A 26,070-nucleotide genomic window follows, 5' to 3' on the forward strand; every position below is an offset into this window, starting at 1 on the left:
TGAGGGAGCGGCGGCGGCGGCGGGGAGGGCCCGGGGCCGCGCCCCTCGGGGCGCCGTGCGGGGCTCGGGGCCGGCGGGGCCCCGCGGGACTCGGTCGGTCCACGGGTGTAGCGGGAGCGGGGAGCGGCGGAGGCCGCGCTCGCCGTTAATTCCCCGCGCCGTTAAGGACCCGACGGCCCGGGTTTAAGGCGTGTTTTGAGCCCTCGGCGGCTCGGAGCTGCCGTGCGTCTGTTCAGCGCTGCAGTGAGAGCCCGCTGCGCGCCGAGCCCCAGCTGGAACAAGGGGTGTCTGCTCGCGGGCTAACCAGTTAATCGCCATATTTTGGTTTTGGTGTCCATAGCACGGCAACACGAGCACTTCACAGGACGTGCTCACAGAGCGATCTGGGCTATCAGCCATCGCTGTTCCCGGGCATCTTCGCCCTGCGCTGATCTTTGCCATTTGCTGACCTGACAGGGCACGGCAGAGAGCGCTGCCTGCGGCTGTGGGGTGATTTATTTCTTTCCCGGCTGCCCAAGTTCCCAGAAGTATTTTAAACTGAGTAATCGGAAGAAAAACAAAGGAGGAAAAATATTTACAAACTAGATGTGAAAACTCCACGTTGCAGTATTGTAATTCAGGGTGGGATTTGCTTTGTCACCCGGCACAGAGCACAGCTGGATCTCCTCGTGTCACACGGTTCATTCCCGAGGCTCTTACCTCTTTTTTCACGGTGTATTTTTCTTCGAGATTTTGGTCTTTCCCTTGTTTTATGGCTGTCATTATTCAAGGCTGTTATTAACTTCTAATGTGCAGGTTTTCAGTTGGCTGAACAGGTGTCAGGCGACCAAATGTGTACTTTGGTTTCTTTCCTATTTCATACAGAAAAAGGCTTTTATTACAGTCTTTCCCAGAATGCACTAGAGAGCAGCACAGGAGTTTTAGTTGTGAGAATACGGTTCAGTATATTCATTTGTGTGTTCATGGTTTGCAGTGACTAAGAAGGACCCGACTCTGGGAGGAACTGCAAACTGTGGGTTTTTTGTTGCACTTGGCGGAAGCCGAGGTTTCACTCCACAAATATTGGCTGAACTTCCCCTCTGCACACAGGGAGTGATGGCTTTGACCATTCCATCTGCCTCCTTCCCAGGTGTGGCATAAAGCAAACGTTGAGTGCAGCTGAGCAAGCTGCTCTTTGGATATCACAGCAGGCATTTCTGGTTTAATCCTGAGAAAAAGAACAATGCCTGAGTGATTGCTGGGGAATGTAAATTTTTAAAGGGAACAGGATTCAGGGGTTTTGTCTGTGTATATATACAGGTAGGGCTTAGAGCTACAGATATATAACACTGTTTTTTACATTGAGATCATCATGAAAAAGAAGCATGAGTTAGATCCTGGCAGGTTGGTGGCTGTGATATACCTGGGTTTGGTGTGGGATGTTTTTTCACTTGCAGGGGGAAAATGGAAAGTGAGTTATCCAGAAAAATAACGATGAAGAAACAAGAGAGTATCTGAGTGCATATTGGGTGTGTAGAAAATATAGTCTAGTCAGAGAGGGGGGAAAAAACTTGGAAGTTTTGGAGACTAATGAAAAACCAACAGGAGAATTCAGGTCTTCTGCAAGTGTAAGAGTTGTGGGCAAGGAAATTCCACTCAACTGTGTTCTGCTGTATAGCTCAGAGAACACAAAGGCATGAAGGACACTAAAGAAATGGTCTTTTTTTTTTTCTTTTTGTCTTATTTCTCGCAGTAAGATGTATCATTTGAGTCTGTTTTCATTATTTCATTCATTTTTCAGCTTCTAAAGTTGGTGGTGCTTAGTGCATCCAGGAAATGCTTGTTTCTTCATTCCCCAGAGAAGCAGTCCACTGTGCCCAGCAGAACCTAAAGGGCTGACTAGGGAACCTCATCCTTGCCTGCTTTATCTGACACTGGTTAGTACTTGGCTGCTGCAAATGCAAGGTGTGACTTCACCTCCCATGAAATGAATGGTGGGTTGGTTTTTCACTCAGATTGAAGTACCTCCTCCTAAAGTAAGTAGTATGTAGGTGTCCCAGAACTGAAGCAAGTTTATTTGAAAGTATAAACACAGAGGAAGCTGGAATTGATTTAGGTTTAATTGCAGCTCAGGAGTCAGATTGTAAATTCCTTGCCTCTCTTTAAGTTTTCACAGTATTTCTGGTTTTGTAAGCCCAGGTGAGATGATGATCATCTCATTGGTGTATTGCATTAAATGGGCCACTGAAGCTTAAAATGTCCTAACATATTTGGATATGTGAGATTCTGTGTTTATAAAAAGAGACAGTGCAAAACTAACTTTTTTTCATCATCATTTTCAGGCTTCTATAAAATGGGAATACTTATTGCAGTTCTTGGAATCTGCTTCAGCTCTTCCCTTGTAAAAGGAGATTCTAAAGCTGTGACAACATCTCTCACTACGAAGTGGTCTTCAACTCCTTTACTCCTTGAAACAAGGTATGTACATTGTGATTTCTTATTGACAAATCAGATTATGCTTATAGGATAAAATAATGTGTTCTGTTTGTTACATGGCACTTTGGATTCTGGTCATCACTAACTCATTGTTAGTAATAACAGTTGAACATGGTCACTGCTGTGTGTAGGGAGATGGGAGGAGATTTTAAAGCAGACAGTAGTAGTTCTTTTTGCATGGTAAATTCTTTCATTGTGCATTAAAACAAACATTAATAACCATAAACAATTACATTGTGTTTTTTTGCTTTATGAAGTTTTACTCAAGGCACTGATTAGAGAGGTTTAGCTTGATCTTGTAAGATTCCATAGCCAAAGGTATTTTACTTCAGGATTGATTGTAGGTTTTGATATGTGCTGCTGCTTGTGTATGTTTAGCTCAGTAAAGCTGGAGTTTAACTGTGTTCATGTGAGCTGTGCATTGATTAATGTCATCTGCTTTGGTAAGAGTTGTGCAAGCACCCTGGGGAGATTTCTTCTGTGGTACTAAAGATTTTTTTTTTCCCCTAAAGATGCTATGAAAAAAGAAAACAAAATGCTGTCTTTTCACTGCCAGTCTGCTTAGCACTTTTGAAGTCCCCATAATTTCATTTTTTTATATTTTAGTTTGGAGATGTCAATGCAAAATAGGACTTTTTTTGTTTAAGAGTGTGTGTGTGTGTGTGCTTCATTTCGTGTCACTTAAGGGTGTTGCCAAATATGGAATGCTGTCTGTGTTACTGTAGACTGCTTCACATGACAATAATTGGGCATCACTGGGTTTCCTTCATATGGGCAGGGCTTGGGGTCAGAGGACCAGTGTGTCCTAGGTGAAATTACTTTTCTGTAACCTTCTTTGTTGAAGCTTAAGACTGAAAGTTCCTTAAGCAGTAAAATGAAAAGCACAGGTGTTAATGCCAGGATTTAAATATCCTCACACCGTGAGATATTTGCTGGGGAAAAGCTCACCCTAAGAGAGTGTGAAACAGTAAGTAAAAAATCAAAATATTATGCCAAAGGCACATGTACATACAATATCCATTGAATACAATATCCATTGTATTCAAGGACTTGGGATAGGTAGGATTGTTCACCTGGGATGAACTGCATCATGATGCAGCACTGCAGTGTGAAATCATTGCTGCTGTTCAGTGTACTTAGCCCAGCACTGCAATTTGTTACCCAGGTGTTAAAGCAGCACTTGCCACCTTGGGGCAGAACACACAGGTCATTGTGGCTGTGAGTGGGCTCCAGACCTTCTGTTACAGCATCAAGCCTGTTACATGTTTAGACATGATACAGTATTTGTTGTTAGAGAATTAATTTTACTGTCTAACATTGTATACCTACCTAATCACGAAGCTGTAACTTCTCCTTCTGCTGATTTACGAAGAAACAAACAAGAAACCCCACTAAAGCTGATAGTTCCAGTAATCTACAGTTTGTTACAGCAAAATAATCAAAAATGAATATTTCTCCTAAAAGAGAGCTAGCAAAGAAATGCATTAGAGAGGAGAGGTCCCAGGATGGGCACTGCTGCCTGTTAGTGATCTTTGAGAGATCAGTAGGTGCCTTACAGGGTGGTTTCATGTACTGTGTGTTTGTCCTGATCTGCAACTCTTATTTGTTTAGGTGTGTTGTGTCTGGTTTTGGTTTTCCTGCACTGCTTTTTCTAGTAACACAGTTTTCTGACATAGGTAAATAAATGCTAGGAACGAGCTTTCTTAAAGCTTTACAATGTATTACATTTGTAACTTGGGAGAAAATTCATAGATCTAGCTAACTTCTCTTCTTACTCAGTGAATTTTTGTCAGAAGAAGGTCAAGAAAAATTCTGGAATTTTGTGGAAGCCAGTGAGAATATTAAGACATCTGAACAGGATGGTAAGTTTTCATAGTCTTTTTCTTGATGCTGACTGAGAGTTGAAAAATAAACAATGTTTTGTCTTCCGTTGTGTTAGTCCTCATTTGACTTTTAAAATGCTGATTTCAGTAGTATTTTTTGCTGCAATATGCTCAAGGCTTTTGGATATCCCTTTGACAAAAGCTGTAGTGATGGATGAAACATTTTGCTTGCCAGTTTCTTTTTCAACACGAAGTATAAAATATTGTAAATACCTTTTCTCTGTGTTACTACTTCTCAGCTGAAATTAAATGGGAGCTCTTAACTGTTTCCCTCCTCCCCAGCCTGTGTTTGCATCCTCAGGAATGTATTTTAAGTTTACTCTCATGAGTCTGTATTGAAGTCCACTCTCATCCACCTATAGAACTGATAGTAATGAAAATTGAGGAGGAGCAGTCACGTGCATATTTAAGATTAATTTCATGGACTGGTTAGCCCATGTCTGTATAAATCATGAGATGGAAGGTCCCTCCTCAATGAGAACATGGTATAGGAGGATAACTGCTGTACTTTGACTTTGCAGGTAGTGATTCTTCTTCTTACCAGGAAATGCTGAAAGTAGCCTGCCAGACTCTGTCACCTTTGCAGCAGAATTTGCTGAAATTTTCCTTGTCTTTACGCTCTTATTCTGCAACCGTTCAAGCTTTTCAACAGGTTAGTACAGGAAATGCTCAAATGATGTGCAGAGCTTTGCCTAAGGCCCAAGAAGGAGTGAGCTGTGAAGGAGATGTTTGAGAGTATAAAACCCCTGACCTGACCTGGCTGCTCCATACACCTGAGCTGCAGAACAGATGTATATATGAATTTCATGGGGTGCCGAATTTTTTGTCTGGAGTAGATTAACAAATTGGGATTTTGACATGTCTGCATATCTTTGTGCCTGCTTCACTAATAATTGTGTGGAGATTTTTATGAGGAAAATCCCTATGGCTCCGTTGGTACTTGTGATGCTGTTCCTGTTGTTCAGTTGTACTTACTTGAAGATAATAATCCATTAATAGATCTCCCTAGTGATTACAACTCATAAATGGAAGTTCATTTTCTTGTGTTTTTTTTTTTTAACTCAGGGTATTATATAGTTCAATGCAAATTGTCTCACATTAGAATGTGCTTTATTTAGGTAGTACTGTAGAACTTTCCTTTTTTATCTGGAGTCATTTTGTTGTTTAATATTCAACAAATACAGAGGTTTGTGATGTGTAATGCAAAAAAACCCTCAACCAGACCCCCTACAATTGCAAGCCTTGCTTTCTGTACCTGGAACTGACATTACAGTTGATAATAACAGAGTGGGAAATAAGTTAAGGCTTAGCTCTCAGTTTTGCTATTTCACCTTGCATTTAAATTGTGTCACAAACATGGAAAAACTACTAGTTTGGAATATAAGAGATCAAATAATACTGATTGCTGCACAGCTACACCTTTATAATTTTCTCTTGTTCTAAGTTAATTTTTTTATATTTTCACTTACTCAACCTACATTATTGCAAATATTTTATACAGATAGCAGCAGATGAACCTCCACCAAAGGGCTGTACCCTGTTTTTTGTTGTGCATGGGGAGAAGACGTGTGAATTTGACTCTCTTGGAGACCTTTTACGGGCAGCCTCAGACAGGTATTTGCTTAATTTCCTATCACTGGATTAGCTTTTAAAATTTAGACTTATTACTGTGAAGACATTGTAATAAGGCAGTAGTTTCTACTTTCTTCAGTGTTGATTTTTCCTGTCCATTGCTTGCAAAAAGTGGTAGTCTCTTATTTTGTATTAATCCAGATGGCAATGATTGTTTTCTTATCCCTTACTCTTGGATATTCTGCTAGGAGGAATGTGCACAGGCAAAACTGGAAACAAATCCTGGAACAGCTTGAAATTGTTGAAGGACAGTAGGAATTCTCAGGAGAGTGTAAAGCCTTCAGTATGCAGAGAGAATAGAAGGAGCTGGGCTGCATATTAAAATGAGAGTTAACGTAACAGATTGTTTCATGAATGGCTGGAAGTGTGCACAGTATTTTTTCCTCAGCATTAACAAAGAAAAGCATTTCCACACAATATGTATTTCAAATTCAGATTTCTCTGTGCAAACAGAACTCGACTGTAACTGCTAGTAACAAAAAGAAGCTATAATACCTCTTTAGAAAATAAAACAAAGTAACAAACCGAAACCAAGCCAAGCCCTTAAATTTCAGTTTGTTTTCACAGTAACCTTGCTAGTTTGGGCTTTTGTAAGCCTAAGGAGTTTTTTGTCAATGTGCAAACATGTGGCATCTATAGCTCACATGCAATTTTTTCGACTCACTGGGAATATTTTAAATATTTAATTGAATTTTAGACAAAATATAAAGACAGGAGTTAAAAATAGTCTTCACTTTCTTGTTTGTATACTAAACCAAGTTCAAATGAATTTGTGTTCCTGGAATATTTGTTCTATCAGCTTTTTTAATTTGTTATACAGAATTTATGAATCATGGGGGGGGAGGGGAGAAAATTAATTGGAAATTTAAGGGAAATGGTTCATTTTTAAAATAAGATTCATATTAGATTCAAAATAGCTCTTAGTTACTTGTTTCATTTTCACCTGTGCAGTTTTAACAAAGCATCATCAGTGTGCAACAGGTGTTGCCAACCTTGATAATATGTGGGAATAGCTTGACATATGTATTCAGTGAGAACAGAAATAGTGATTAAACAGGAAAAAAAAGAAGTCCATCTTGCACTGAGTGAGGAAATGCTGTGAATCACACTGTGGCAATCTTCAATGTTTCCTCTTAGGCCAAAGCCATTTTTGTTCAAGGGGGACCACAAGTACCCAGCGCCAAACCCCGAAAGTCCTGTTGTCATCTTTTATGCTGAGATTGGCTCAGAGGAGTTCTACAGACACCACAGGAGGCTTGTTTCAAAGGCTGAGGCAGGAGAAATCACCTATGTCCTCAGACACTACATTGCTGTAAGTATATCTGTGCATTGTAGCTGAGGTATTTGAATTTGAAAGAGTAACTGGCCCAGGTTTTAAAAAAGAAAACTGGCCCAAGTTTGTTCCCTTTAACTTGACTTCATGTGCTGCTGCATTTGTTTTGGAATATTTATTTGGAATACTCGAAGTTCTATTTTTTTATTGCATATAGCTGACGAGTACAGAATAAATTTAAATCTGATTGTTTAAGTAAGAGCATAATTTGATTTCACACATCCAGAATTAAACTCGATTAATTAGGGACTTTAATGTAAAAAAAAGTTTCTCTACTTATATTTGATCATAGGAAACAGCAGATCTGTCATAGTCAGGCCACTTAGTTATTTGATAGGCAAAGCAAGGATTAACAGTAAGATTTCTGTAGCAGTTTTGTTACAGAACCACTCACCATTCCTCTTGCAATTTACCCTGGTTTCCATCTTCCTCTGCTAAATTGCTCGTGGCCACTGGGTTAGTGCTTAAAACTACATTTCAAAAGCTCTGAGAAACTGGTTATTTGACTTGTTTCCTGAGTATTACTAAATGCTACCCAAACCTACAGTGTAGCAGCCAGGGCTTGAATGCAAAAAAAAAAAAAAAAGCATTGGCTGGTTCCCTTTTTGCATTACTTGCACTTTTAATCAAATAAAGTAATACATTGGATACACCACATTCCTTTTATAAAAGGAATTTGTTTATCGGTATATTCAAAATTAAGTGTATTACACATGAGATCTTGGTACTGTTGTGTGAGTCCTGTATACTTCAAAATGATTTAACAAGTGATCATATTTTTCTCATTAGTCAGACCTAATTATGTATCTCTTCTTACTCATAGTTTTATTTCTTGTAATTGTCCATGATAACTCTTCAGTGAATGTTCATTTTTGAACCTCACAGCTGAAGTTCCTTTCCCCCTTCTATCTGATTTGGTGACAGGAATGTATCCAGCTCTACTTGGCTCACACACTGTATCCTGAAAACATTGTTTTGTGTTCCTCTTTGTGGTTTTTGATGGTTTTTGGTTCACAGGAATAATTCATGCTTGCTGAACTTCAAAAACTGTTTGAAATACAATAGGAAATATAATTATTAGAGTATGTTACTGTAGAATCACAGAATCCCTGTGTTTGTTTCTCGTTACCAATTATGTCTGAAATGTGTACCAGCTTGAGATTTCTTAGCTTTGGGAAGTGGCAGCTTTTAATCTGTACATCAAAACAAAGAGTGGTAATATACTGGTTTTTAATTGCTTTTCCTTCCAGAATCCCAGCAAAGAAAAAGTCTACCTCTCTGGCTATGGTGTAGAACTGGCTATTAAAAGTACAGAATATAAGGCCAAGGATGATACACAGGTGAAAGGTGAATTACTGTTTCAAGTACTTTAATGTGAACATTTTAATTTTGCAAAGATCATTTTATATTTATTTTGCTCTGAATGACTGTTTGTTTGAATTGAATTCTTTCCTTAGCTCCAAAATTACTTTTGGGAGCATGTTCCCTATTAAGCATGTCTTTGCCTTGGCACTTGCCTTCTGTCTTTGTGAAATGCTGGGCACAATGGAGTCATGGATCTGGGCTAGATCTTAGTAATAGCACTATTAATGCAACTGATATTTTACCAGAGAGCCAGCCATTCTCTGCTGGTGTAAAACAATTTCTCTACCTTAATTTGTCTTAACTTACCCATCCTTAGATCAGAATGTCTTTCCTGTTCTTGGTGGTTTTGGGGAAGACAAAGCTGAGAATTTTGCATGTTATTTTACTTTTGTTGCTTTTAGAGCACTGATCTGTGTTTTGCAAACTCTCATGCACCTCCCAAAAACTACTTTGATAGGGTAATATGTGTATATACTTTTTATTTACACGTGCACATAGATGTATAAACCCCCAGATTCTCCTGCTTTTGTGTTTCTGAATAACTTGGTGCTAGTGGTGTTCTCTGTGTGTTTGTAGGCACAGATGTGAATGCCACAGTCATAGATGAAAATGACCCTATTGATGAAGTGCAAGGATTTCTGTTTGGAAAACTAAGGTAAAACTCAGTTACACTTGTTGCAGAGGTGCTGATCTTTTGCTTTGTTATTATTTTTTGCATGTCTGAGTTACCCATGTGTGTTTAGCAGCATCTTTCCATATGGTAGTTTCTTTGAATTAGCTGTAGACTTGCTTACAGGAAACCACAGGAGTTGTTTGACCCTTGTACCCTTTTAGGCAGCTGTATCCTGACTTGACAGAAGAGTTGAAGGAGCTCAGAAAACACCTCGTGGAAAGTACCAATGAAATGGCACCTTTGAAAGTGTGGCAGCTACAAGGTAATCTGGATGAAGTCTTTCAGTATTGATCTACAAAAACTCAGTGTAAATATATCTTCTTGTGTTCTGCACAATCGAGGTTGCTGGTGGTACAACTGACAGAGTTTGACTGTAAATTCTTGCACTGGAAAATAATGGATATTTTTAAAGTGCCTTTTTTTGTAGAGTCCTGTTGAAATAGCTTTTAGAAAGATTGTTTCACAGGACTTGTGACACAAGAATTGCTTTCTGTATTGTGAAGTGCAGTGAACCACTTGCTCTGAGACTGGCTGCTTTTATGGTCCACTAAATGCAGGAAAGAAAAGGAATTAAAATTTCTTTCCATGATCACATTCTTGGTGTACAAAGCTGAGATTTCTCAAGACCAGGGGAAAACTGTCTTTCAAAATCACCTGCATGCACCTCTGGGCTCTTTCCCCAGAAAACATCTGTAGAGGTCTGTGAACAGGCTTTTCATCCTCTCAAAAAGAGTAATGTGAAAGGCTGAACATAAGTGGTAGCCAAAGGGAACGTGCCTGTATCAAATGGAAGGGCAGATTCTCCCACCTCAGCAAAGAAAAAAGAGTGCTGGTCTGGACTCATTGAAGCAACCTGTAGGCAGCATGCACTGGTTCATGGAAGGGTTACTTATTTCAAGGCAACAGATAGAGGTTGAATACAAAAAAGATGATTTTAAATAAAGGTATCTACAGATGCAGATAGAAAATCAATTTTCTTAGATAGCATGCAAAAAAGTTGAAAGCTAAAGTTGTGATGCCTCTGCATTGCCTTGTTTTCAGTTTTGAGTTCTTGACTTCTACTTTTTTTTACTTCTAAGATTTGAGTTTTCAGACTGCTGCTCGCATTTTGACTGCTCCCCCCGTGGATGCTCTGATGGTCATGAAAGATCTCAGTCAGAACTTTCCTACAAAGGCCAGGTAACTTTTAATTATCAGTTCTAGGAAGTTTTCTCACTCTTTTTTCTGAGCAGAACCTGAGACAGGCAGCATTGGTTGGGTTAATGTCTGAGTTTCATTTAGCTGGAGGCAAACACTGGGGAATGTTTATGCAGTTCTTCAGCCTACAGTTACAAAGAGGATCTTAAAGTGTTTATTTTGCATGGCAGCTGATGTGGACTGGTGGAAAATTTGTCAGAATTGCCTGAGCTCTTTTGCTGTGAAATGTTTCTGAACCTATTGCATCAAGTCCTCAAGAATTTATTTTTTTGTTTGGTGGCCTCAATGTTTATCCATTCACAGGATCCTGCTTTTCTGGGCTCCTCTTTGCCAAACAGTCTCATGTCAGAGATGTGCAGATCTGCTGGTATTTGCACTTTGTCAGTGACTGTCTTTAGCATATTCAAATCAATATCCAAAAATTCAGTCATAATCTGGTCTGCCCAACCAGTCTAGAAATATCTCTTGATAAATTCCATGACCTGGATTGTGAAGTTCATATTATAGGAGCTGCTCATTTTTGCATGGGTGGAGATACACCCCACATGAGAATAAGAAGAAACTGGTCTTATTTCCCACTAACTAATGTTAAGATGCTATTTAGATCTTCTTAAGGCAGGCATTGCACTCTTACTGTGTTTTTACTCTGATCTGTGGGCTGTACTTGCCCATTCTGTGATGATGCAATCACTAGATCCAAAGTAAGGAAAGGAATTGGAACCTGCCATGTGGAGTGAAATCCCCCTATTTTGTGTTGCCATTCTCCACCTTTACCTTTCTGGCAGCTGCTCACTTCTATTGTGGTTAATGTGAAATTAGACATTGAGAGGTGGCATGTGGTTAACATTTTTGTGCTGCTGAATTGTATGCTGTGAGGAAAATGCTGCATCCTACTGTTCAATAGTATCACAAAGTGCCAGTGCTTCTGATTGCAGCTCTTTATGTTAGAGGGTTAATTATATTAATAAGTAAAGTACAAAAAGTAGGATAAGTAGGTACACAGAATGATGATTCACAGCATGATGTTTTTATTTTTTTATTTTTGCAGAGCCATAACAAAAACAGTTGTTTCTTCAGAACTCAGAGCAGAAATTGAAGAGAACCAAAAGGTAATGCTTCCAGAAAGTAGCATAGTGACTTTGCACTTCTGTTTAATAGAAATTCAAGCTTTGAAAATAATGATTCTGTTTAAAAGTTTATGTGTTGTTCAAGATAATGACCAGTATTTTCACACACAACTTTGTAGTGTGCATTTCAGAAGAGAAGTGGTGGTTTTTCAAACATGGATTAGGAACATAATTTACTTTGTTTGCTCAAATATGAAAATACTACACTTGTTAGGAAGCTATTGCTTGAAAAACAGATATATTAAGCATTTTCTTACAGTTTTAAGAATGCAGAAGAAATTTAGTTCTCATTACCCAATTTGAGATGATGCTTAGGTACCTGTATTCATCAGTGTTTGCCAGGAAGAGTCACAGAATAAATTCAAACCTGCCATGGTTTAGAAGGATTAATGCTATGTGGAGGAAATGGTTTCAGTGTTGGTGCTTTGAGAGTGAAACTACTGAAGGGATAAAATTCACCAGCTAATTCTACATGTGCTTTGAAACAGAATCATAAAAACCCCCAGGTCATAAGGGGCCTTTGGAGGACACTGAGTAGGCTCTGGTGTTTGCAGCAGTGTTTTGACAGCTAAGTTGCATACTTGGCATTAGCAAAGCACTGAAAAAACCAAGAGCCACTTGGGGATTTTGTACAGAATTTTGTACAGAATTTTGTGCACCAGGTAATGCAGTCTGGATAGAGTGCAAAATAAAACTCCAAGATAACAGTGCAAAAAAGCCAAACAGCAGCTTTTGCTATATGAACTGCACTGCTCTATCCACACAGTCCAGTCTCACTGAAAGGTTTTATTAGGAAAAAGAGAAGGTATGTTAAGTACACACATATTGTTTGAAAATCTAACCAAAGATGGCAAGCCTAGTAGTCAATGCAAAGCTACACAACATCTACTTACAAGTCCCCTGAGATTTGTGTTCTGAGAGAGAAATGCCTTGTTGATCAGTAGTGATAGAATCAGAAAAGGAGGGATAGGGTTTGACACTGTTGTCCTGTGTGATTCTGGAAGGGACAAAGTATAGGATGTAAGTGCAAGGTAAAGCTACCTGGTGGCTTTTTTGTTATGTGTTAGATCAGACTCCTTCACAGGTAAACCCATGATTCTGTGAATTCTTTTTTTCCCAGAGAATACCTAGGCTACTAGATCCAGATCTGGCTACATGTAACCCTGCCCTTTAGTGCTGTTCTCTGCACAACTCACTTTGTGTGCATATTATTTGATAGTTTAAGTTCACTGCTAGTAGTGTGTTAGAGTTTACTATGTAATTACCCACAGAAAGATACAATTTAACACTCAGCTTTTCTCTAGAAGCCTTATTTATTTAATAAAATACGTAATTTTTTTCTGATTAGAAGCTGCTTTCCTGCTCTTGGTACATCACATGGTACTTTTGCTATTCCTTGGTTTGCTTTGGTCACTATGTATTTCCTTCTGTTCATCTTAACATTTCTTCTTAATAGAGATGTGTAACTGGTACTGTAAGATGAGAGGTATTGGAAGAAAGTTTTTCAGTTTGTAAACATAATTTTTCATGCTAGAGTTGGGAAGTTTGCTTCATCTCTCCTGATTCAATATTGTTCTCTGTGATGGTGCCTCAACTCAGGGGCAAGTACCCATTAAAATGGGGTAGTGCTTAGAGGTACTTGGAAGAAATACCAAAATACTAGAAAGATTTTTTTCCATGTGTGTGCTGCCTGGCTTTGAGACAGCTCATCTGCTTTCCACTGATGACATGTCCACCAGGTCAGGACTTAACTGGTACCTTAAACACAGTAGTTGGTTCCAATAGTGAGTGCCATGCAAAATCCAGCAGTTTAAGTATTTTCTGCCCAAAATTGCATGGTAAGGAGCTAAGACAGGGAACTGGGTGCTATTTGACCATCTGCTTTGTGGGTTGTCAGCTAAAATAATGAATTTAATTATTTATCTCAAGCATTTAAATTATTTTATCTGAGTATGATTAAAAAGTCTTCTCCGGGACTTTCCAATCCACCACTGAATTGTGTAGGAAGAAACAAAGAGAATTTCAATTTATGTCTCTGCACTAAATGACTTCAGGTGTGTCTTCCTCTGGTAGTGGATGTGTGCAAAAAGTCAGCAAAGACTGCAGCTGAGAAGTAATGTAATGCAATTTGTAATGCAGTAAGGGAGATAAAATCTACAGTTTGACACATCAAACTCTCTAATAATATTTCCTGTGCAGTGCACTCTTGTAATGGCCTCCTACTTCCTTTCAGTATTTCAAAGGAACATTGGGTTTGCAGCCAGGAGATTCTGCCCTGTTCATCAATGGACTACTTATTGATTTAGACACTCAGGACATATTTAGGTAGGAATGTTTTATTTTTCATAATAATTGTTTCCTGTTTGGAAGCTTTCATCCTGCTTGTGCGTGAATTATGAAGTTATTTGGCCAATTTTGAACCTTCTTCACAAAGTCTATATCTAGATTAGGTTTAATTGATAAGTACTGTAAAAAGGAAAGGTTCCTTCTCTTATTCAAGTGCATTTCTAACAAAAAAACTAATGTGAAAATTAGAATACCCTTGAAGATTGAAATGGGAAGTCACCTTTGTACTGTTCTTTTGATCTGTACTATGACTAGCAAGATTTTGGTCTCCAAGGCTGTCAGCATACAGGTTTTATTCTGAAGATCACAGACCAAGTCTCAAAGTATAAATCACTGTAAATTTTTCATCTGAAAACCACCCCATGTCTTTGTCAAGATGTGTTTCAATAATGTGAAATTGAAATTATGTATGTATATCATGCATTAGTTATTCTGATTTAATGTTGCTTACCCTAGACATTGAATAAGTTCAGGTTATCTCAGTTTTCTTAGGACAGTTAGAAACAGGTGATGAATGAGAACCCAGACATGGCAGACTTTTTTATACCTTTCGTGTTAACCCTTAGGATAAAAGCAAATTATTTGCTGTGTCTTTAAACTTAAACCACCGTTTTCCTTTTCCTTCCAGCTTGATTGACGTGCTCCGCAATGAAGCCCGTGTTATGGAAGGGCTGCACAGCTTGGGAATTGAGGGGCTTTCCCTGCACAACGTTCTGAAGTTGAACATCCAGCCCTCAGACTCTGACTATGCTGTGGACATCAGGAGCCCTGCGATTTCGGTGCGTGCGGCTTTAGACAGAAGTACTTGGTTTGCTGCCTCCTGTCAAGGGACTTTTGTCCTTGTGTCACAATCAGCTCTGAAACTGCAGTGAAGACAGAGGGGAAAATAAGGTTATAAATATAATTAGCTCTTTTTAAAAAGCTTAATTTCTTATTGATGCAGCTCTCAGTATAGCATATGATTTGCAAATATTTTAGTCTCAGCCCCGAGCGGGAGGAGTGTCAGTCATTTAAATGCCTTTACTTTTTCTTAGTGGATCAACAATCTTGAAGTTGACAGTCGGTATAATTCCTGGCCTTCCAGTGTGCAGGAACTGCTGCGTCCCACCTTTCCAGGAGTGATCAGACAAATCAGAAAAAACTTCCATAATTTTGTAAGTGGTAAACTGAGTAGAAAAGAAATGTGCCTTTTGTTTTGTCAAGAGCTGGGACATCAGCTTTTGAAATTTGCCTTGCATGTGTGCTGGATTCCCTGTCACTCAAATAGCTTGAGATAGGATGCTTTTCTAAAAGGTTTTATTCTACTTGTACTGGTAAGTTATGACTGAGATTCAGAGATTACTGAGCATCTCTGGCATCTACTATGTGCCAAAAAATGCTTCATCAGTGGAGGAGACTATCATCTGTTGAGTGTGAATTTGGTATGTTTTGTGATAACACCTAAAGTTTGTTAATGAAATCCCTCACATTTGTTAAATACCATCTTCTTAGCAGAATTCAGATGAACTTGAGTTGTTTCAGTTGGTTCAGTGCAGTCATGTGCCAAGACTTCAAAAGATGATCAACAGCCCTCAGCTTATTCCTGGGTGTCTTTTTAGTCTCTAGGTAAATTACCTAAAGTAAGATATAATAAGGAGTTTATAAATTCTGCAGTGTAATTCTTGGCATGGGGCAGAGTGGTCCTACAGAAAAAAGAACTCTGGTTAGGGGCAAACAGGGACTGGAACCACCTCAAGCTGTGGGCCTCATCTCCCTGGCAGTGTATAAAGTTGTACTGAGTTCTGCCCTGAGACTTGAATAAAGAAATCTCTGGTCAAAACCTCCTTCTTCACTTCTTAAGGGAAACTTTTCACTTACTATTTGTGTGCAGGTGCTGATAGTAGATCCTACTCAAGAGACCACAGCAGAATTACTGAACGTGGCAGAGATGTTCTTCAGTAACCACATCCCACTGAGGTAATTGCTGTGTTTTAATGGTTGGGGGGTTTTTACATCGGTTTTATTTTTGTGACTTTTGCAATTGTAAAATTCTCATTGCTAGGACACTGCAGAAATGTTACATACCTTGTATTGGAGGTATGTGTATATTTTTTAAATTTAACTTCTGCTATTAGCAAAACAGAGTTGAGTTTCTTTTACAGTCCAAAAGAAATTTAAATTAAGTACTTTTGGATGAGAGAGAAAGGAAAAGCAAGATTCTGATGGAATGTTACAGTTTATATGTCCTAAGTTTGGTTCCTGGCTCCTCTGATCAACTTCTTACCAGATAAAGCCTTTGTCTAACATGATGGTCATAGCTGACAGTTGTATGATTGTTTATTAGTGTAATAAATTGATGATATGGGGATCTGTTTGATTGCAGGATAGGACTAGTCTTTGTGGTTAATGACTCAGAGGATGTTGATGGACTTCAAGATCCTGGAGTTGCCCTCCTTAGGACATACAATTATGTGGCACAAGAAATGGACAACAATTATGCTTTCCAGACTGTTATGTCTGTAAGTATTAATTTAAAAGGGAAATTAATGTTTTAATATTTTCCATGTATGTAAGATTATCTTAATGGGCTAATATGTAAATAATGGAAGGAATTGTTCTTTGACTTGGTTAGTATTCTGCAAATACTACTACCACACAATACATGTGTCTTTGTAAAGTGCTTCTGACCTAACTTTATCAAGTAAGACTAAGTTTAAATATGACACTTAACACTTTTGCATGTTTTTCTTATCCTGTCCCTTTGGTCATTCTGTCAGGGAGTTCTGAACTGCTGCATCCCTTCAATATTATAATTTGGTTAGAATGGTTACAGCTGTGTACTTTTGTCACATTAAAGGATAATAAAAGTGCTGGTAAATGCATTTCACCTGTGGTTTGACATTTGTACAAATTGGCAAGCTGGGGCATTAAATTGCTGGTGACCTAAAGACAGTGACTTTTTTTTTTTTTTTTTTTTGGGGGGGGGTATATATTTGTAACTTAAAGTAAAATCTTGTGCCTTGAAGAGGGAAACAGTTATCTACTTTACATGTGAGGTCTGTTGTATTGTTTATAAGCATATCCCAAGGTCTGAAGGGAGAGGTGGCTCCTTTGATATGCTTTACTTGAGGCTTTTTTCCACAAAGCACTACTTCCCCCCCCAAATACCTTTTCTGATTAAAGGTGCAAGTTATTATGTAAATAAATATTTATTTACCTTCTTCCATTCTCACTGGAATGACTATGAGGTATAGCAAGATAATTAGAATGGCTATGAGTGCTTAGGAGCTGTTATTGCAGTTATTAAATATGGATATAGGTTTTGCAATCTGGCTTATTACAACTACTGTAATACAGGTGACAGCATACCTTGATAAGGACTGAGGCTTTAAGGTTGCAGCTGTAAACTTGCATTCCCCTTTCAGATATATAACAAAGTAAAAACAGGAGATCAGCTGAAAGTGGAGCATGTGGTTAGTGTTCTTGAGAAACAGTATCCTTATGTCGAAGTCAACAGCATTCTGGGAATTGATTCTGCCTATGATCAAAATAGAAAGGTAAGAATTCATGAAATAGAGCTTTTTTTCCACCTTTTTTGCTTAAATACCGTTTTAAAAATCTAGTTATGTACAATTTCTTGATCCTGTTCTCTTACCAAGCAGAGAACTATTTTGTTATCACACTGAGTGACTTCTATGCTCAGCACAAGCTTTGTATAATATACATCATACATACCATGTAATACATATTTTTTAAAACCTGTATGTATAGTACCAAGGTAACTTCCATGTAACTCCTAAGTCATACTTTCATTCTGGAATGCAGACTTCAGTAGAGTTTAAAATTGCTAGAAAAAATCAAGGTAGTGGAATGGCTCATGAGAAAACCAAGAGGCTTAATGCTGGGAGGGATTGGTGTGGGGTTTCTGTATCAGTGTTTGAACACTGTGTGAACTAAAGCCATGATGATGAATTCAAAATGCCTCAACATTCAATCAAGGCATTCAATAATCTTCTGCAAATAATTCTCGAAGTTGTTTTTAGGGCTGATGCTTTTCTGTGTGGAGAGGATTGGGAGAACAAATCACTATTGGACCACTTATATGTGAGATGAAGCAGATTTATTTGAGGTTCTGTAGGGGAATGTTTCTGGTTTTGTTGTATATTCTAAAACAAATAACGAAAATACTGTAGCTACATAACACACATGATGCTGCCTACATCTGTACATGTAAGGAATGCAGTCAGGGTTATAGATGAAGGCTCATATGCACACATGCTTTCCATATTCCATGGATATGGATACTATTTAGGATAGTGAAGAGAAAACCCTTTTGTGGAAATGAAAATCCATAGAAGTAAGACATTTTTGTATGACAGGAGAGGCCTCAACCAGAACCTCTAATCAGCAGAACCTGATTGATTTCTGTCCCTAACAGAGTGTCAGTGACAGTGCCTTTTGCAATAGTTACATGATATGGTGAAATTTGTCTTGACATAATAACCCTCTGCTCCACAAGTAAATATTTTCTCACAGGTTTGAGAAACACATTCTTAAAAAAAATAAGAAAATTCTCTACCCTATCTTGTGTTACAGCTGTCACTGCTTGCATTGCATTTGCTTCCACAGGCAAAGTCAGATTTCCTGTTGTGCATTTTCTGCTATTACCAGAAAGTGCTCATTGGAATTTATTCACAATATGACCTTGGGGAGTATTTTGCATTTATTTCTGTGTTATGAAGTAACTTTTTTTGCTTTGAAAGTCAAGGACGCCTCGTGCATGTAAAATACAGAGTCTTATGCACTGTGTAAAATTAATGTTCTCTATGTCATACAGAAGCTGTGAGGATCTCTTGGTGTGTGTAGAACAGACTTGTGGATCTTGGGTGCCTCTTTAGGAACCATGGTGGCAGTGGGCTGACATGGTAAAGCTGCTTCTTTTCCTGTCTTTAGGCAGCAAGAGGTTACTATGAGCAAACAGGGGTAGGCCCTCTCCCTGTTGTGCTGTTCAATGGGATGCCTTTTCAAAAAGATCAGCTGGATCCTGATGACCTGGAAACCATGACAATGCACAAAATCCTGGAAACCACAAGCATCTTCCAGCGAGCTGTGTACCTGGTAGGTGCTGAGTTCAGCTGTGGCTTTAGAGAGAAATTGGATTTGGAAAAACTGATTCACAAGTCCCTGAATACATAATATACTAGAAAACTTAACTTGCATCATTGCTTTTTGCTTTTGCTTTTTTTTTTTTTAAGCTATCTAAGGCAATTATATATGTCAAGTAATGAATCCTGCTTCTTTCATCTTTCCTTCAGGGTGAACTATCTAATGACCAAGATGTGGTCGAGTATATCATGAACCAGCCTAATGTTGTTCCAAGAATTAACTCAAGAATCCTAACATCTGACAGAGAGTACCTAGATCTGACAGGAATGAGTAAGAGATGCTTTTAATTGCATTAAACCTGAAGTATCTGAGTCAAAGGCTTTTGCTGTCTCAATGGAAAGCTCTAGTGGCAAATCGCTGACACCACCCCAAGCGATGCTCCAGCTGTGGTTCAGGGGAGATGTTATGTACAACAGCAACATTAATGTTTACATCTTTTCAAAATAGGAATTTGTTTGGATTTTATACAAACCTTTGGGGGAATATGACTCATAAACTTGAGAAATTAGTAGTGCTGGGAAAAACAAAGAACAGTTGTATAATGCATATTTTATATGACTGCATAATGCACAATGTTTTATGATGCATACTGTTTTATACAGCAGCTTGTTTCTTAGTTCTGACCTTCTTTCGAGCAAGGGTTAACAGTCATTTCTGGAATTACTTCAGATTTAGCAGAACTTTCAATGGTTAGATGTTTGAACACCCAGTGCAGTGACATTTTAATGACAGTACAACTGCCTTTTTTGAGTTGCTTGAAAAAATAGTAACACAGGGGATTTTTAAGTATGTATTATTTACATATATTAGCATCAACTAAGTGAGACTTGGACAATTCTTTTGACTGACTTCTGCCTATCCAATATGCAATGCAGTTGTTAAAGTAACTTGTGAGACAACAAAGTACATTTCTCAGCCTGTGTATTAACAGACATAAAAAGCAGTATTACAAAGAGTGAAATGGGATGTGTTCTTAATGTTCTGGTAATAGTAGTGATTTTTCTTTCATTTTAAGTGGACTAGTTGCTTTGGCATCTTATACTTGTTCTCTTTTTCAGATAACTTTTTTGTGGATGACTTTGCTCGATTTACCATGTTGGAGTCTAAAGATAAGACAGCTGCTGTTGCAAACAGCATGACCTACTTAACAAAGAAAGGTAACATCTGCAGTGGGTTATGAACCCAAATCTTATCTTATGTGTGTTTCTAAGCATGTGTACAGCTCTCAACACACACTTGGAGCCTTGGTGAGGCCTGTGGGTAGTGGTGCAGTCTAAACGTTAAAAAGAAAGATTTTATTTTTTAATAAGACATGACACCTGCATGGAACAAGAACATTCCCCTCTTTAAACCCAGCCCAACTTTTTACTGAATAATGAAGTCCCACCCAACCTGCTCTCACTGTACTGTGACCTGCAGGAATGCAGCAGTGTGAGCTCTGATCCCGCAGTGACAATGACTAGAAAAATATAAAAAGGGTTCTAGCTCTCTGTCTCATCATTCAAAATTCCTAAAAGTTACATGGATTCAGAAGGTAACTGTTACTGCCCATTATATAAGACAGTACCTAATGTGTTCAGTGCTGTTTTTATTGCCCCAGTGTATGAACTGCTTTTTCAATGACAGTATTGTCACAGTTACACATAAACTCAGCTGTACCTTTCAGTGTAGGAAATGCACGCACAGATATGATACAGAGCCTAATCAGGCTTCCTCAGACATCATCAGGCCTTTCCTATATCCATTTCAGTTAGGTATCAGAAATAAGCTGCTGTCATTTGACTCATCTCCTCTTGTTCCTCTCAGGTTTCCCCTGTACTGTCTCCAGCCACTGTCGCCTGTGTGCACTACCTGAAATGTTCCCATTGTTCTTTCTGTCTCATGTTTGCCCTTGGTTCATGTTCAGTCACTTGGATCTGAACAAGTTTCTTGTTTTGCCTTTGTAGAGCATTAATTAAACCTACACCTCTGCATGCTCATTTGAAAGTGCATTAATTTGCAATTTCGTGGCTTGACATTTTTGGGTCACTGCCTTTTCTGTCACTTAAGATATTTAATAGCTACTACCTGATTACAGTAATGCTGTAGCACATTTATTTTCTAAAATAATAGGGAAGTTATAAGTGTTGCTGGCTCAGCACCAGCTCTGATAAAGCACTGCCATGCTGATTTTTAAAGAGGGAAGATAAAGGGTCACATCCAAGTCACGATGGTATGACAGTGTTTCAAAATGGTCTTCAGGATGATGCCCTCACTCAACCATATGAAATTGGTAATATGTAGTATAACTAACACTGTAGCATGAAAATATAACATCCATCTATCTGAGGGGAAGAAAAAGTCAAAGCTTTATTATAATAAAATGAGCACAAACTTGTTGCTTGTTGGATTTGAACTGCAGTGATTCAGCTATGCCCAGTGCAGTACTGCAGCTTCTTGATACACATAGGGATTATTATAAAATTATTAATGTCTCTCTCCTTTCCCTCTTTCCTTTCTGCTTTTTGACCAGGAATGTCTTCCAAGGAGATCTATGGTAACTCATGCTTTGGCATTTCATATGTTGTTCTGGGAATTTTTGCTTCCTTTTTAACTCTGGCTTTAGAACCATCAGGGAATGAAGCAAGCTGCTGTTGAAATGCATGTTTGCTCCAGCACTTTTGTCTCTATACAAAACTGATTTTTAAACTAACATCTTCAGTGCAAAGATGTGGTAGGTCTGTACCCTAGTTGGAATCTGCAAGTTATTTATAGGTTTCTTTATAATTTATAATTAAAAAGGCAGCAAACAAACAAAACCACTAAAAGAATCCAGCTTAGGAAGAGTGATGCATGCTGACTCATGTGGGTTTTTCAAATGACCTAATGAAAACTAATATGTCAGTACTATTATTCTTGTCTTACCAGGCTTCATAGCTTAGCTTCATCCATAACTTTTCTATGGAATTTTACTCTTTTTGAATTCTTTGCATGTGCATCATAGTTTACCTCCAAATGATGAAAAACAGAAGCTTTCCTTCCCTCCACCCTCCAATTTCTCCTACCATTTTTTTTTTTTTTGTAACTGCAGATGATTCCTTTGTTAGACCAGTTACTTTTTGGATTGTTGGTGATTTTGACAAACCTTCAGGGAGGCAATTGTTGTATGATGCCATTAAACATCAGGTAGGTAATGTTTTCATTGGAATGGGTTGCAAGTGCTAACAAAGCACTTGGTAGAATCTTGAAAAACACAAGTTGTGCTTCTTGTGTATGACCTGGGGAGACTGGTTTTCTCTGTGGGGTCTCCAATTTTCAGCCTCATCTTTTTTGTAGGGGCTGAAACATTGCTGATCTTCTGTTAGGACAGAATTCCCTCTTGGCACTATGCTAATACAATAAAGATGTTCTTTTAAGCCCATAGTGTTCAACTGAATTGTCTGTGTTTTGGTTTGGAAATGAGCATTGCTCTCTGCTCTGTCTCATTTCTTTTGGGAAGATAACTGAATCATAAAAGCACACAACTAACTGCTAAATCACTGGTTTGCCAGACTCTGAGTGGTGGTCCTAGATCTCCTATGTAGCACAGGATTATCTAGAAGATTCCTGTCACACTGGTGCCTATACATAAACTAAATACTTGATGTTAAATTAGTTCATAGTTTTAACCTTGTGCTGTTACTTACCCAATTTAGAAGCTGATTTTCTGGTTAAGAAATGCAAGGCTTTTGCTATAGTGTTATTACAATAGCTGCATTCTTCTCATTTAAACCCCACCTGCAATCTAAAACCTTCCCAATGGTTGTTTTGGTTAACACAGAAATCCAGCAATAATGTTCGAATTAGCATGATTAATAATCCTAGTGAAGATCCCAACAGCCAGAATACAGTTGTTGCTAAGGCCATATGGGCAGCTCTGCAGACACAAACATCAAATAATGCCAAGAACTTCATCACCAAGATGGCAAAAGAAGAAACTGTGAAGGCACTGGAGGCAGGAGCTGACATCTTGGAATTTGCTGTTGGGGTAAGGATGTCTGTTGGCATTTGCAAGGATAAGGTGTTTTGCTTGCTCCTACAATGAGTTTTTTAGTGTAGTATATTCATATGCAGAAGGTGCAGTAACAATGGAGAGTAACACTGTTGGGTTTGCTGCCTTGGTTTTTTTAATCTCTGATAACTAAACTTACCTAAATATAACAGTCCATCGAAACATAAAGTAAATCCTCACACACATCAAAGCTATGTAACTTTGAAAAGTCAGAAGAAATGTGGCTTCAGGGATCTCTTAAAGTGAGTCAGTTTTTTCTTGAGTGGTTAAGAGAGGGATTTTTTTTTAAAAAAGCTGAGGAAAAAATTACATTTCTCAAAGTATGTTTAAAAACTTTAGACAAGAATCACTTAAGAAGAATGGAAGTGGTCTAAGCAGCTGTGACCCTTCACAGCAGAAGTTGGGATAATGTTTGAAGGTGACAGGCAAAAACTAGGCTTAAGACTACAAAGAAAAGGGGGGCAGGAATCAATTTTTAGCAGGATATGAAGATATTCTTGAGTATAAACAAAAAGGTGCATTTTAAAAAGTGTGCTGAAGTCAGCATTTCCTCCTATTTCAATGTCAATTATTCTTATCTTTCAGGGTATGGATACCAATATTTTCAAAGAAGCCTTTGAATCTCCCAAGGTGGATTTTATTCTGTCCCATGCAATGTATTGCAGAGATGTTCTAAAGCTGAAGAAGGGGCAGAGGGCTGTGATCAGCAATGGACGGGTGAGATCAATCAGCAGACAGTAAAAGAGAGATTGAACATCTGGGAAAGAAGCTGATCCTGAGCAGCAGAGTCTAGGGAGCAGACACAGGAGTCTCAGCCTTTTTCAAGTCTCAGCAGCCTTTAGGATTTATTCAGACCTGTGTGACTTTTTCTTTGTGCTGTGTGCAGTTAGTTGTTGGTGTTTGGTACAAATTCAGATCTCTCAATAAAAGAGTTCCTTTCATGCTATCAGTGAATTGAGTCCAGGGGTGGAAAAGGCTGGTAAATTTGAAAGATTGTGCTGCTTCAGTTCACTGGACAAAATGCTGCTGTATCTGGCCCTGACCACGGTGCCTTGGTCTCTGCCACCAGCTCTTTTTATGATAATTTATCTTAGATGAAGTAAATGATGTTACAATAGTATTTCACTGCAAATGATGAAACCCAACTATGTACAGCATTGTGTTTTCTTTTGTCATCTGCTTCCTAGTTAGGAAAAATCCCATGCTGGTCCTAGTGGTTACTGTATACTTCAATGGGTTAAAGGTCTCAGGTGGTGAGTTTGGTATTCTATTTCTCTCACTAGCAAAACAGCAAGAGTTTTCTAGGTAGCTTTCAGGCTTCTGAAGACTAGAGGAGGGAGATTTGCTGGAGTCTTGCTAGACTACTGGAATTGGCCCCTTCCAGATGTGTTATTGCATGTATAATTTATTATGCATTTTATGCCTTAGTTTGGGACTCCTGGCTCTAAATAGCTAGATTTACCTGTTAAACTGCTGCCATTGACATTAATACTAGCCTGAACAATTGGTTCCCACTGAGATTAGGCTGGAGTATTTATTTAAATTCATCTTTGAATTTTGTTTCAATGTAGCCTTTACCTAATAATGGTGATTCTACTTTTTTTTTTTTTTGTAGATTATTGGCCCATTAGAGGATGGTGAGATGTTCAATCAGGACGATTTTCATCTCCTTGAAAATATCATACTGAAGACATCGGGCCAGAAAATCAAATCTCAGATTCAGCAACTGGGATTTGAAGAAGATCTGTAAGTAAACATGAGGAGGCTTATAAAAAGGTGCTGGGACTGATAACATGACTGTGCAGCCTGGAGAAAGCTTTGTCGAGTACACTCTGGGTGGGTGCTACACTGATGTTCCTGTGTCAAGGCTCAGCTCTTCAGAGGGCAAGGGAGAAGGGAAAAAAGTGTAAATTATTTGGTTTAAACTGCTTTTTAGTGACTTTTGTGTAGTTCACCATCTCCTGGAGGTATGGAGCTGTGACTATCCCCCAGATTCAGGAGGCAGTTCTGACACCCTGACTGCACTACTGTGCTCACAGCTCATCATTCTTGAGGCATCACCTGTGTGTAGTACAACCTGCCATGGCTGGTCCATTGCCTTGTACTGGAGATTGCAGGAATTGTGTTGGCTGGAGCCTCACTGACGAGCAGCAAGAAACTGGGAAAGTGCCTGAGTCTCTTGGAATTTACTATGGAACTGCTGAAATGAACATGAAACTGTAAAAGCATTGGTACTTGCTGAGCTAGTCCCTGGATCATGGCAGCAAGGGCAGCACCAGCCTGCAGTGTTACCTGAGGAGTTCAGGAGGTGGATTCTTGGATTAGGGGCAAGGAGGGACACAGGTGGACTGAAAAAATCCTGAGGGTAGTCATGGTTTGTGCAGGGGCTGGCTAAATTGACTGCTGTGCTCAGCTAGATGAAGTTCCATTCAAGGTTTAGTTGTTTGCTGCTAGGAGAAGAGTTATGAAGTGGCATAAACTGCATTTATTCTTCAAAATGCTTTCTGCACTGAATTACTTTTTGGCTCCTCCAAAGGACAGAGAAGTCTAACTTCTTGTTAATCCTAAGGCTTTCAGACTACTACTGGGTTTTTTTGCCCTGGCTAAATCTTACCTGACACACTTTTAAATCAAGTGCCTCTAATATGTCAGTGCTTAATAACTCATTGGTAAAGTTACTACAGTAGATTTAAAAGCAGAAAGAAGGGAAGCAAATGAGACACTGGAGTACACTTTCTGAATTTGTTTGTGGTTTAGTTAAGTGCTTCTTGGCTTGTAAACATAAAAGTTACTGTAGTAATGTATTTCCCTATCAGTACTATGGAATCATGTAAACTGCTTTTAACTTTTTAGAGAGAAACACT

General features: G+C 38.7%; 1 protein-coding gene across 4 annotated transcripts in view; it reads left to right on the top strand.

The window, feature by feature from the left end:
• The first annotated feature begins 6 nt into the window (after positions 1–6).
• UGGT1 (UDP-glucose glycoprotein glucosyltransferase 1) overlaps positions 7–26,070 on the top strand; it is a 43,195-nt gene continuing 17,131 nt past the window's right edge. Inside the window, exons 1-26 of one of the 4 annotated variants that reach the window (XM_027661921.1) lie at positions 104–306; positions 1,781–1,916; positions 2,322–2,457; positions 4,255–4,337; positions 4,880–5,010; positions 5,860–5,972; positions 7,128–7,302; positions 8,574–8,670; positions 9,265–9,343; positions 9,523–9,623; positions 10,441–10,540; positions 11,607–11,667; positions 13,919–14,010; positions 14,660–14,810; positions 15,066–15,185; positions 15,902–15,987; positions 16,394–16,529; positions 17,436–17,567; positions 18,964–19,128; positions 19,326–19,446; positions 20,235–20,333; positions 21,689–21,712; positions 22,247–22,341; positions 22,976–23,182; positions 23,792–23,923; positions 24,822–24,952. In XM_027661921.1, coding sequence (XP_027517722.1) covers positions 2,333–2,457; positions 4,255–4,337; positions 4,880–5,010; positions 5,860–5,972; positions 7,128–7,302; positions 8,574–8,670; positions 9,265–9,343; positions 9,523–9,623; positions 10,441–10,540; positions 11,607–11,667; positions 13,919–14,010; positions 14,660–14,810; positions 15,066–15,185; positions 15,902–15,987; positions 16,394–16,529; positions 17,436–17,567; positions 18,964–19,128; positions 19,326–19,446; positions 20,235–20,333; positions 21,689–21,712; positions 22,247–22,341; positions 22,976–23,182; positions 23,792–23,923; positions 24,822–24,952 — 2,756 coding nt within the window. In that variant the 5' untranslated portion in view covers positions 104–306; positions 1,781–1,916; positions 2,322–2,332. Of the gene's footprint in view, positions 23–103; positions 307–338; positions 1,130–1,780; positions 1,917–2,318; positions 2,458–4,254; positions 4,338–4,879; positions 5,011–5,859; positions 5,973–7,127; positions 7,303–8,573; positions 8,671–9,264; positions 9,344–9,522; positions 9,624–10,440; positions 10,541–11,606; positions 11,668–13,918; positions 14,011–14,659; positions 14,811–15,065; positions 15,186–15,901; positions 15,988–16,393; positions 16,530–17,435; positions 17,568–18,963; positions 19,129–19,325; positions 19,447–20,234; positions 20,334–21,688; positions 21,713–22,246; positions 22,342–22,975; positions 23,183–23,791; positions 23,924–24,821; positions 24,953–26,070 lie in introns of those variants that run through there. The other 3 variants (XM_027661920.1, XM_027661922.1, XM_027661923.1) reach the window with 3 other exon arrangements.

This window comes from Corapipo altera, unplaced genomic scaffold (genome assembly GCF_003945725.1).
Source record: "Corapipo altera isolate COAL_440 unplaced genomic scaffold, ASM394572v1 175, whole genome shotgun sequence".
Classification (NCBI taxonomy): Eukaryota; Metazoa; Chordata; class Aves; order Passeriformes; family Pipridae; genus Corapipo; species Corapipo altera.